Below are 13,035 nucleotides of genomic sequence, written 5' to 3' on the forward strand. Positions count from 1 at the left end.
CATGTAACAGTTCAAATCAGAGCCGTTGCATGGAACCTATCCATTCATTCGGCCATGACAATGCACATTGTTCTTGCTGAGGCCAAGGTCACAAACTATTCTTCATAATTTTAGGACGTTGGCATTGCGCGTCCGTTCCGATTTCTCTGCTTGCTCTGTTCTTAGATCCACTATGATTTCTTTGCTCTTTCTGCTTCTGGTTTCTTTTGTTCTGTTTATGTTTTGTCAGTTTGAGCCAATGGGGTCTATCTATTCGGCCATGGAAACTGCACTATCTTGCTGAGGCAAACGAAGCAGTTTGTTCTTCGGTTTATCAAGTGTTTGGTGTTTCTCAGCGCGTGTGTCAGTCGATATTTGTGCCGGTGATGATGAAATCCTGATTTGTGCTCTGAAACGGACCTCTTCGATCATGTTGAAGTTCTGTAAGGTTATCTGAGGCACCTATGGCTGACAATTGTTTATTGCTGTTTCAGTGTTTGCAATATTTTTGGTCCTTGTTACTTTGTTGACAAACTTGCAGCTGCATCTGTTTTCAGTTGCATCTTGTAGCTGTGATGATATTGCACATAGTATCTGTTGACAAATTTGCAGTTGCATTGCCAGTGATGTGAAAGTGAAAAGGTATAAGTTTGAGCCAATGGGTCTCTTCATTCGGCTTTGTGTTTCTTGTGCCTTTTGTTTTCTAACTTGCACTACCTCATACTCCCTCCGTCCGAAAAAGCGGACAAGCTTTTTCGGACGGAGGGAGTATTAGTTTACAGAGGGAATATAATACTGAAATATACAGAGACACGGGTCACAAACTTAGGAGAATCGCAAGACTTTTCATGCATCGACATTCAGCAAGGTGCGTGGCCTGATGTCTGTGATAGGATCACTGAAGAACTTTGTTCCTGGCAGCAGGCAACAGCAGTAGCCAGTAGCACAATCGATAACAGACTAACAAAGAATTGGCCCTTGACTGTAAAAAGTGTTGTGGCAGAACCTATATGCCATGCTGTTGTAAATGTTTCCCTTCTCTTGTAATTCTTCAGACTTTATGTCTTAATGAATGGAACCCAGGGCTCTATACGGAACTAAGACTTTATTTGTGTAGTTGCATTGATCGATGTCCAATCTTCTTGCTGCGGACTCCATATTTTGTACCCTTGAATGTAAAAGGCCGGATCTTACTCTGTTTGTGACCAAAGTTGCGTGTTTTGATCAAGCTTTACATGAATGTGAGCCATGCGGCTGAATCCAATAAAATTTGGAAGTAAATGAAGGGCCACTGAAATTATTTGCAGATGAACAAGATAAGCTAAGAATTTGGCTCTGCAATTCTTCTCATAGCTGCTCTATATGGGATTGGCTCTGTGATGAGCAACGTTGTAACGGCGGCGGCACTCTCCTTCTCCGTGTGGATAGCAAGGGGAGGGGTGGCGGGTGGTCTTGGTCTTGTCGTCGCGTCGACTGTGGCACCTCCCGGGTCTTGATCTGGAGGCCTCCACCTCAAGTTAACAACTGTGGTCCTTGTTCGGGTTGGGTCGGTGACTTTGGTACCTCATGTGACACGGGTGAGGCTCCTAGTGAAAGCTTTGTGTTCCGGCGCCAGCGATGCCTGTGGATGACGCACCCCTCTTTGGGGCATTGTTGTGGCTCCCCTCCCCATGTCAGGGCTCCGGGTGAAAGCCCTAGTTTGTCTTCTCGAGTTCGGCGGCAACGGCAGGTTGGGTTATCATCCTCTTTGGCGCGGTGTAGTTGAGCTCAGATACCTATCGGTCACAACACGTCGGCCTATCCGGGCATGCTTTGATCCTGGCGGGATCCTTGTTCAAAATTTATTCACAATAAAATTCTTGTTTTTGAAAAATGTTCTGGGAATTTTCACTTTTCAAAATTTATTCAGAATTTCATAAAATATTCTGCTTGAAAAATTCGGGAACTTTCACAAAAAAATAACTTTTTTGTATTTTTTACTGCAGTGAACAAGCCGCTACAATGACCCACGTTCGCTAAAGTAACCACCCGCTACGGTGCTCGCTTCATCGGAGTTCCCTATTTGACACAATCTGCGTCAAATAGGCGGACCTTGGCAGCCCAGTTAAGTAGATACATGACTCCTGGGTTTAAGAAACTTCTAGTAGGTTCTGTGCGGTGTTAGGAACTTTCAAAAGGTTTCTGGACCAATTTTTTCTGTTTCTTTCTACTGTTTTTTTGTTTTCGTATGCTGTTTTGTTTTGTTTTTATGTTTATTTTCTCCAATTCTCAAATTGCAAAAAAAATTGAAATTTAAAAATTGTTTGGAATTTCAAAACTTGTTCACTTTATTTGAGAACTATTACGATTTCAAAAAATGTCATTATCAAAAATTATTCAAAAAAATTATGTTTATGTTCAATGCAGGCTTGCCGGGCCCGCCCCATGCACAATGATGGTATGGTAGTCGAGTTTCTCGATTAAGACGCCTGGGTTTAGGAAACTTCTAGTAGGTTCTGTGCGGTGTTAGGAACTTTCAAAAGGTTTCTGGACCAATTTTTTCTGTTTCTTTCTACTGTTTTTTTTGTTTTCGTACGCTGTTTTGTTTTGTTTTTATGTTTATTTTCTCCAATTCTCAAATTGAAAAAAAATGAAATTTAAAAATTGTTTGGAATTTCAAAACTTGTTCACTTTATTTGAGAACTATTACGATTTCAAAAAATGTCATTATCTAAAATTATTCAGAAAATTTACGTTTATGTTCATGTTTTCAAAATATGTCCTCAATTTTTATCACAATTTCAGAAAGTGATCGCATTTTTAAAAAATTGTTTGCAAATTAAAAAAACTGTTCGTGATGAAGTGGGAGGTGGGTCGGCTGCAGAGGACCGTCGACTCGTCCTGGTTCCAACAAGACACCGGAGCTTGGGGTATGAGCTCCCGTGACGAACTCTAACTTCTTGAAGAAGAGAACCTTTCCGGCAGTGTAGGTTTCTACGGGCAGGGGGTGGCCTGCTGAGTCGACGATGAAACTCATTGAGCCAAAGACAAAGATTTGGCCCCAAAGGTAGTGTTGTGGTTAACGGCGAATCCCATCTGGATCTCGGCTCTTACAAGCGCAATCCGTGCCCGGAGCGCCATTGTCGGTATAAATTTCAGCATACTCATCGATGGATTGCTATGACTAGCCGGAAATAGAAAGGTAACGGGAGGTCGGTTTACCCAGTTTCGGCTCCTCGCGGTGGAGGTAAAAACCTACTCATGCTCGTGTTATATTGTGAAGATGGGGTGTACAAGGTACAAGGATGTATCGAGGGATAAATTATACGGTGTTTATGGACTAGCCCTCCTAGGGCTTATAAAGGGTGTCATGGGTCTAGGTTTACAGGAATTCTAACAAACCTAGGTGCTCATGAAGAGACCTTCACGGAACTGACCTCCTTGTCTTGATTGGAAAGTCTAGCTGAGGTTGGGGTTGCGCTATGCCCTAGGGGACTCGGGCTCCTGCCGAGGCAGTTTCTGGTCTGGTGAGGCACCCCAGGGCCGTAACAACGTCAAAACTTTGGTTCTAGTTATCAGAAACCACCTTATCTTAGTAATGCACGTGCACCAAAAAATTATAATAGCGGACTTAGTAGTACTAATTGCCAAGCACTGACCCTGAAATCATTAAATCACCATTCAAACTAAACCAAATAATACATTTATTGAAATATTGAAGTGTGATGGTAATTGTCTTGATCAATTGACCAATAAAATTGTTGGACTCATAGTTGATCTTACGTTTACATATGTATTGTAACCTTATTTCAAGTGTAGTTTTTAGGATTCCTCTATTTTTCCTATTGCTATGAATCAAACAGTCATTCTGTAGATTTTTGTCTTCAACATTACTCTATTTTGCACATGCATCATATCAGGTTCCTTTGTTTGTCCTCTTTTTGTTTTTGAAATACTTGAATTAAAGAGGCCCTAAACAAATTTAGAGGCGTCACAGGGATTTCATGTCTTAATTATTCCTAGCCATCCGATGTGCAGCTTGTTTTCACGCTTCTAGGTAGGTTTAAGCGCCGTAGGCCTCTACTCCGAGCACAAAAACGGAGGCCTCCATCACGGACGAATCTCTCAAGGTACTAAGCTCCCTAGTAATAAAGCCTCCTGGTGCATCAAGAAAGTTTTTTGCATTGATGACCCCACATGTTAGGGAATAGATCCATTGTGAGTTCCGGTTGGCACTATTTGCACATGTGGCGCTCCTACATTGATTAATAGACAAATCTGTAAATTAGTGAACATTTTTAAAATTCATGGGCATCTCTGAAATTCGAGGAACTTCTTTTCAAATGAGGGAACATATTTTAAATTTACAAACTTTTTTATGAATTTTGGAGAAGATTTTTAGAAATTCAGAAACATTATGAAAAAATCAAATATTTTCTAAATCTACAAACATTTTATAATAAATGAATATTTTTAAAATCTGCAAATATTTTCAAAATCACAAACAAGTTTATTTTTGACAATGTTTTTTTAATCTATGAACATTTTATATTCTTCAAAACATTTTTAAATCACCGTATCACGTCCAGCGATAGTCGAAATGTCTCCATTCATCATTTTCAAAGTTTGGAAACATTTCATCTCTCTCAGTATGGAGTTTGTGGTACCACTATCCAAAAGGCATAATTTCTCTTTCATCGGATTGTCCCCGTAGAGAACGTCGGCGAGTTGTCCGCTCCCTTCCTCTCATTTCTCTGTTTCGCTCTTTGGTAGTTCTACGTGCATGATAAAGTGTTTGAGATCAAAAGGAACAAATGATCAAACTGTCCTTGATCAATAGTTATAGAAACTATTTATATCCTTTGGAAAGATGCGACGATCGACAAGAGGGTACATCGGTTCTAGGGGATGGAAGAGAGAAGCGTCGCTGAAGGAGAAACCATACGATGGTTGGTCAAGGGGAGATTTTCCCCTTAATTACATGTTGTAATTAATCTTAACAAGTTCTTTTCTATTTGTTCTATATTCTCAAAATAAAACTTGTTTTAAAAATGTTTCTTTTCTACTGAAAGAAAGCGGTAAAAGAAAAGGAAAAATAATGCTTCAGTTTTTTTTCTATTCTTTCCGGGTTGAGTGTATGTACACGGGTTGTTCTCGTCGACGGTGATCAACCATAGTTAGGGGTTGCATTTTTCACTATCTTGAAGCACCCTCTACATAAAAATGCAGTTGACTAAAGCAGGTTGTGTTCTTAAAATAAAAGTAAGAAGAGCCATTTCTTCGTAAAAATAATTTGCTCTCAAAAGTTTTTTTAGAAACACAGTACAAACACAATTGCTCACATGCACTCACCCCTATAAACACGTGTACACAGTAACTCTATGGGCACCTCCGAGATATCGAGCGGGCATAATATCTTGAGTTTGACGAAGCCACGTGGCATGCGCTTCGTAATCGAAAGGAAAGTCTCTTTCTACTTAACTGACATGCGAGAATCTATGCCAAATTTAGGACTTAAATCTTGGAATGTTCTATGAAACCCAATCATTTGAGTTACGTTCAGTTCGCTTGTAAAAAGCTGCATAGGAGGAGCATTTACATTATTAATAGTTCTTTTAACACAATACAGACGCAGACGCCCATACACATCTCTAGTCCTAGTTGACAAATAGCGCCCTGATGGATTTGGGAGCCAGTCTGTTTAAGCGGGGATGTTGTGGCGGCAGCAACATCCTTGAGGTGGACATGTATCCTCGGGCTCCGCCGTTGCGACGACATCTGCTCCAACGCCGGTGTGGAGCTGGTTGATGGATGACATGCATGGTTTCCTCCTTTGGCGTCTTAGTCATGGTGGAGTGTCAGATCTGGAGTTCAATAGCGTGTCCGGGGTGTTGCCTTGGTCTGATTCGTTCAACGGTAATCGGTTCACTTTGATTAGTCACCTTGGAGGTTCACAAAGCTGCATATCAGCAATGGAGCCGCGTCGAGCTCGGGTGTAGAGGTGACTCGTCATTTTATTTTTCTTTCGGTGTCTATTGGGGTGATGTCGGAGATAGGTTTTTTTTCGAACCGGGCATGACCCCTTTCCATTGCAAATGAACGGAAATACATTGTTCCGAGAAACAAACAGGAGAAAAGGGAAAGAGGTGCAGCGAGTTCGGGAACTGCCAGGAAACCCACTGCGTTCGCCCGACATCGAAACGAACGCCATGGGGCGAAAACCTGACAACACCATAGATCAACGACAACCTGAAATACTACAGTCTATTACAGCCAAAAGCTCATCACAAGAGCCAAATAGAAAACGGACAGCAGCTGGAAACGACAGCGGCAACTCTGAAAGCATGCGAGATTGCGAGATCATTCTCCCTCGATCGATCTCCTCGCCGCCTCGCACATCTTCATCATGCTCATAGTGCTTGACCTGACCATCGCCACCCCACTGCGCAGCTCCTTGACTCCATCACCTTGCTGAAGACCTGCCCAATATAGCAAAAAGGAGCACATGGAAAACACAATCTCAAACGGTGTCTTAATCTGTTTCTTCTCAAAGGTGGCTCGATTTCTAGCCAACCAGATAGCCCAGCAAACGGCCGCCAGGCCAACAGTATAGTATTTCTTCCCATAGGGAAGGAAAGTGTGGCACCAGGAGAAATATTGCCAGTAACTGTTTGGACAGAGGTCCGTCCCTAAAGCCATCCCAACACAACGCCACACCACTTTAGCCACAGGACAAGTGAAAAACAAATGCCGAGATGATTCAATATTGTCACAAAAGGAGCATTTGGGATCCCCAGGCCATCTCCTCTCCTTCATAACTTGCCTAGTCAAGACAACATCCTGAGATAGCTGCCAAAGGAAAATTTTGATTTTGAGGGGGATCTTGGCCTTCCAAATCCATCTATAGTGGCAGCCACTAAGAGGGTTTTCTAGCCATTTGTACATAGATTTGGTAGAAAATCTACCATTACCATTTAGCCCCCAGTATACTTGGTCCCCCCCTACTCCCAGCTGTATACTGTCAATATATTTCCTCATATCCTCCCATTGCCTCTGAAGATCAGGGGTAAGCCTTCTTCTAAAGAAGGTGTTGGGAGTCACAGCTTTGACTTTTGTGACAGTGTAGTCCTGCTCAGTGCATATGTCAAACAACAGGGGATAACAGTCCTGGAATGGTCTAGACCCATTAATAGAGTCTTTCCACACTCTAGTTAGATCTCCTGATTCCGTTTTGATCTTTCTACCAGCCATATACAGGGCCTTAACTTTAAGAAGGGCTTTCTAGCACGGAGAATCATTGAACCTGGGTTCAACCGTAGCCATAGTTCTTTTTTTCAAATAACGGGCACGAATGATTTTTTGCCAAAGGCCATTTTGGGTCTCGAGTTTCCACCACCATTTAACCATCAAACTAATGTTTTGTTTACGAAGATCTTTAACTCCCAGACCACCTTTATCTCGAGATCTACATATTCTGCCCCATTTGGCCAAATGATACCTCCTTTTCTTGTTACAACCTTGCCAAAAGAATTTCCTTCTATGTTTATCAAGTTTTTCAACGAAGGTTTTGTTCATAAGCCACATAGACATATGATATAAGGATATTTGGGTGGCAACTGAGTCCAACAAAGTTAGTCTGCCCCCCATGGATGCAGCATTACCGATCCACGCCTCGAATCTTTTAAGGTATTTAGCCACTATGAACTCCCAATCAGAATCTCTAAGTGTGGAATAACTAACAGGCATGCCGAGGTATTTGATGGGGAAGCTACCCACATCACAGTTAAACAACTCAGCATAGTATTTCACCGTGCTCTCATCGCCCCCCACAGTGAAGATCTCACTTTTCTGATAGTTCACTTTAAGACCAGACATAAGCTCGAAGATGTACAGCAGCAACTTCAGGTTTACTGCCTTATCAACATCGTGTTCCAGACAGATAATAGTATCGTTTGCATACTGGAGCACCGCAACTCCATTAGGAATAAGATCCGAAGCCAAACCCACCAGCAAGTTATTATTTTGGGCATTGGAGATCATCTTCGCAAGACAATCAACAGCTAGATTAAACAGGAAAGGGGAGTGGGGATCCCCTTGTCGAACACCCTTAGCACTCTGGAAATAAGGACCGACCTGATTATTAAGTTTGATACTAACTGTACCATTGAGTAGGATCTGTCTAATCCAGTTGCACCATGTGTCACTAAAACCACGAAGCTTATGACATTCCAACAAAAATTCCCAGTTCACCTTATCGTACGCTTTCTCAAAGTCGAGCTTCAAGACGACCCCCACCCTCTTTTTCACATGGGTATAATTCAAAATTTCATGCAGCGACAACACCCCGTCCATAATGCTTCTTCCCTTGATAAAAGCATTTTGGGTCGAGCTAATGAGCTTATCAGCGTACCTCTCCACTCGCCGATCCAAAACTTTAGTAATAAGCTTATATGGACATCTCAGGAGACATATAGGTCTAAATTGCTGGATTTATCCGCACCCGAAGATTTGGGCAAAAGGGTGATCACCCCATAGTTAAGACGTTGAACATCCAAAGTCCCATTATGAAAGCTCACAAAAAGCCTCACAAGATCATCTTTAACGATATCCCAGCATACCTGATAGAATTCAACAGGAATATTGTCAGGGCCAGGGGCTCTATTATGTGCCATAGAGAACAACGCCTCCTTGATCTCTTCCTTCGTGAACTCACGGCACAAATCAGCATTATCACTAGCATCGAGCTTTTCCTCAACAGACCAAGTGTCAGGATCAAGGTGGAACAGATTACCGGACCCAGGTCCGAACAGATTTTTGTAATACTCCGTGGCATGAGCAATCAGATTGTCAGTGCCCTCGATCTCCGCATCCCCGGCTTTAAGGGAGTGGATTGTGTTCTTCCTCTTTCGGCCATTTGCAATTTTATGATAATAGTCCGTGTTCAAGTCCCCTTTCAAGAGCCAGCGTTCATGAGACTGTTGGAGCCAATATATCTCCTCATTCACCAGTATGTCATGAAGCTCAGTACTAACATCAACCTTGATGTTGTATAGCTCAGGGGACAAGGGACCATCTTCTTCTAGCTCTTCTAGCATGGCCAGCTCCATCCGGAGCTCTTCTTCTTTTTTCGTGGCCATATTTATCCGATCCCCAACCTTTGAAGTAGGTTTTGAATCTTTTAAGTTTGATATTCAAGATATCAATAGGGTCAGAAGACTGAACCCTTCTAGCCCAGATCTTACTAATAGTAGGCAAGAAGTTCTCATCCTTAATCCAGGCAAGATTAAAACGAAACTCACGAGGTTTAGGAGCTTCTCTACTTTCCTCCCCACTAGAAAGCAGCAGTGGGTTATGGTCAGAAATTTCTCGAACTAATTTCCTACCGAAACCATAGGGAAGAGATTTTCCCAGTCTTCAGACATCAAAATCCGGTCCACTTTCTCCAGAGTTGGGTGCGCCTGATTGTTAGTCCATGTATATTTACCCCCACTAGTATAAATCTCTCTAAGAGCCAGGGCATTGATGATGGAATTAAAAAGATCGGTAGATCTGCTACTATTCATCTTCTTATTTTTCTCATTGCAGTTACGCAAAATATTAAAGTCACCTCCCACAATGTAGGGGACACTCATGTTGCTGCACATTGCAGCAAGTTCCACTAAAAATTCCTCTTTAAACTCCTCATGAGCAGATCCATACACTACCATGAGACCCCAGTCTTTCTTAATCTTTTTGTCACGTATCACCATTTGCAAAATATATTTGCCTTTATTACAGGAAATAACATCAAAAGTATCATGTCTCACACCACTCAAGATACCCCCAGATTTCCCAGCAGATGGGATCCATTTCCAATGAAACAGACCAAAAGGATCAATCCTCCTAATACATTTAGGGGAAAACTTTTTTCATAGTCTCCTGCAGCCCAAAGTCTAAGGAATGGTCACTAATCAGGTCAGAGAGGCAGGTGGCCATCCCTTTCTTGCCTGCCCCTCTACAGTTCCAAATGAGGCCTCTCATTTGGAACGAGCTTTATGGAAATGAGATCGAGTAGCCCTGCCAGGAGGCTTTGCAGGGCTACGGGGCACCTCTTCCGTAGGGGTTTGTCTCATTTGGCTCCTAGTCACAGGTGTAGGAAGCTTAACCACAGATTTCTTTTTAGTTTTCTTTTTGTTTTTACCTAAAGAAATCTGTTCATGTAGAACCTCTTCCTGGTCCATCCAGGTAAGATTAACAGGGATAGACTTACCCAATGCATTAGTAACCAAAATATCATCCCCATTATCCTCAATGGGTTTGTTCTTCTCATCCATCTTATTTTTATCAGCTAAATTACCTCTAACCCTCTCCAATTCTCTAAGTACATCCACACAGGAGAAATCATTATCAGGTATGTTCACACCCATGCAAGAAGCTCTATGTAACAGTTCAGAATTGGAGAGAACATCAAAAGTATTAGTACAAGCAGTGTGTTTACCTCCCAAGTCTTTTTTCTGGGCAAGATCAATAGCTTTAGCTTCAATATTCTCCTGCATCCTCTGCACATTACGCTTGCTGAATTTAAGAGCTGCTTCTGGAGCTAGAGGGGGAGTGAGAATAATCTCCTCACTGCATTCAGAAGATGGGAGTTGTACCACATAATCACAGTTGTTCTTCAAGCCTGCATCAACATCTCCCTCCACCTCCACAATCTGAGCAGGGTTAGAAACCACAGCAGCATAAGATAATGATCGACGAATAGCAGATGAATTTTGTACCTTCATTTCCTGACTCATACTTCCATTCCCCCTCGAAACACTGGTTTCACCATGATTCAGAGTTGTCAACCATTTAGAGGTATCTTGGATCATATGATTTCCTGCCAGCTCATGCTCTTTAGCCATCGTTTCAATGAGAAGAGAGGAGTCCACCTCACTGTCAGAAGACATGGACATCTCTTGCTCCTGTGGAGATAGACGACAGGTCTTGCCCCCACGAGCAGATGTTTCCCCTTTCTCCCCACTTTTCAAATTATAATGTTCTTCATCCACCCCCTGATCAGCGCGCTTGCGCTTAGGAGTCTGATCAGGCTTAGAGGGGTTGTCTTTGGCATCAACACGCACAGCCTCTTCGTCAACAGCATTAGCCACCAGGATTTCTTCCACCTCAAAAGTAAATTTATAGAAACGCCCTCCCAGCACCCCTTCAGCTGTGTTGGGTAGTTGTTTCACAGATCGACATCCTATTTTAGCTCTCACAGAAGACGGGTGATTCAAAGTAGACATATCAACTTCCAGGGTTATACCCACAAGCCCCCCCACATAAGCTACAGTTTTATCACAGCGTTTCTTAGGAGGGATTCTCCCAATCCTCACCCAAGCAACTTCTAGGAGCCCTTCAGAGTCTATGTCCTCAGACCAGGGGGAAAATTTAACAGCCACACCACTCTTTTTCAGTTTAACATGTTCAACGAAAAGAGCACGATCAACTTCTCTGGGGTTAGGCATCCTCATCACAAACATGTTTGGAGCAAAGAACTTAGCAGAACAGCGCCATCCCTGACCCACATAAACACTAAGCTCGTGCTCTATGTCTTTGGTTAGCGCATCCCCCTCGGTGATAGTAACAACAACATTAAAAATCCTCTCCCTAGGCTGTCTATCCACGCTGAAATCAGGAATATAGAAGAACCCCTGCCCTTTGCTTTGAAAACCACACATAGCAGGCGAAAATTCTCAAGGTAAAAATTCAGTGCATATCACAGACAGGTGCCCTTTCTTCTTGCACTGCTCACACATAGCTTGAGCACATCTAGCAGTAGGATGACCATTCAGATTATAGATCTGACATGGGAGAGAAGGAGGGGCATTGTTACCAGCGTAAGCAGGAGGATCACGCGCACCGGAGATGCAGGGTTCTTCTCCACCGCACGAGGCTCGCTCGTGTTCCCTTCTTCTTCGGCCCACCTCCCAAATCGAGGGGGAGCAGCAAGATTGCCGCCGGCCGCCTTGTCCCACTTCCTGGATCCAGCATCCCCCGATCCAGAAGCTTTCTGAGTTGAGGATCCGCCTGAATCTGTCTTGTGCTTCCACACGTTGCGGTCGAGGCTGCGACCGCGTCCCAGGCCGCAGTCGAAACGCCCAGCCCCCCGACCATGGCGCCCAGCCCCAAATCCCTCCTCTCTCATAGTGTTAACCTCACGAATCGGATCAGGGTGGGGTGGAGAGCTCGCAACTTGAGCAAAGGAACGAGGATCACCATGGATTTTGCCCTCCCACCAGGCGAAGGATATAGGAACCCTAGTTTTTGGAGGCGACGGTGCATCCCAGAAGTGAGAAAGGCCCTCACTGAGATCTAAAATGGGGGAGAGCGGAATCGGGTGTGGATTTATATGAGCGGCGCCCAACGAAACCCTAGTTTTAGGGGATCCATGGCGGTCAGATCTCATCTGTCCCACGTGGCGAGCATCGGAGACATGGCTACCCGGTCCACGCCCCAGGATCCCTGGCCCTCCTGTCAGATGCATGGGGCGGCTCCAGGCCCTCCGCGTGTCCGCTCTCTGTTGACCCACGGTCAAATCCTTCGCCGCACCGTCAGCGGCCGTGCTCGGCGCTGGAATCCTGTCACCAATACGAGCAAAATGGCAAGTAAAAGCGACGATGTCGCCGATGTCGAAGGACTCACCCTCCCGGAGGAATCGCGCGTCCACCATCTTCCCGCGCTCGTCCAGAAGCACGATGCGCAGCGCCTCTCGTCGGAGCCAGAGAATGCCGACGTCCAGCGAGATCCGCCGCGCCAACACGAGATCCGAAGCGAACCAGACCCGCCAACGCGCGTCGCCCGCCGCGTCGGGGTCGCTCGCACCGCCAGAGCTGCTAGCATCAGCCGCGCCGTCCGTGCTGTGCGCATCACCCGCGCCGCCTCCGCCGCGCGCAACGCCCACGCCGCCGGTGCCGCGAGCCACCGCGCTGCTCGCGCCGCGCGTGGCGCCCACACCGCGCGCCTCCGCGTCGCCCACTCCCCGTGCGCCGCCTGCATCGCCCAAGACGCGTCGAGCGCGTCGGTCGCGTGTGTCGCCCGCCATCCTCGTCACCGTGA

The 13,035-nt window shown here is 44.6% G+C and overlaps 1 protein-coding gene across 1 annotated transcript; it reads right to left on the bottom strand.

Moving 5' to 3' along the window:
• Positions 1-6,318: 6,318 nt before the first annotated feature.
• Positions 6,319-11,657, bottom strand: LOC147976701 (uncharacterized). Its single transcript, XM_087520951.1, has 2 exons — positions 10,436-11,657; positions 6,319-6,437 (listed from the first exon to the last, which is right to left on the bottom strand). Exons 1-2 carry the CDS (start codon positions 11,655-11,657, stop codon positions 6,319-6,321), a joined length of 1,341 nt encoding a protein of 446 aa, XP_087377077.1.
• Between the last annotated feature and the right edge of the window lie 1,378 nt (positions 11,658-13,035).

The sequence above is a fragment of the Triticum urartu genome, chromosome 4A (assembly GCF_056163025.1).
Source record: "Triticum urartu cultivar PI428250 chromosome 4A, HENAU_Tu73, whole genome shotgun sequence".
NCBI classification, from domain to species: Eukaryota; Viridiplantae; Streptophyta; class Magnoliopsida; order Poales; family Poaceae; genus Triticum; species Triticum urartu.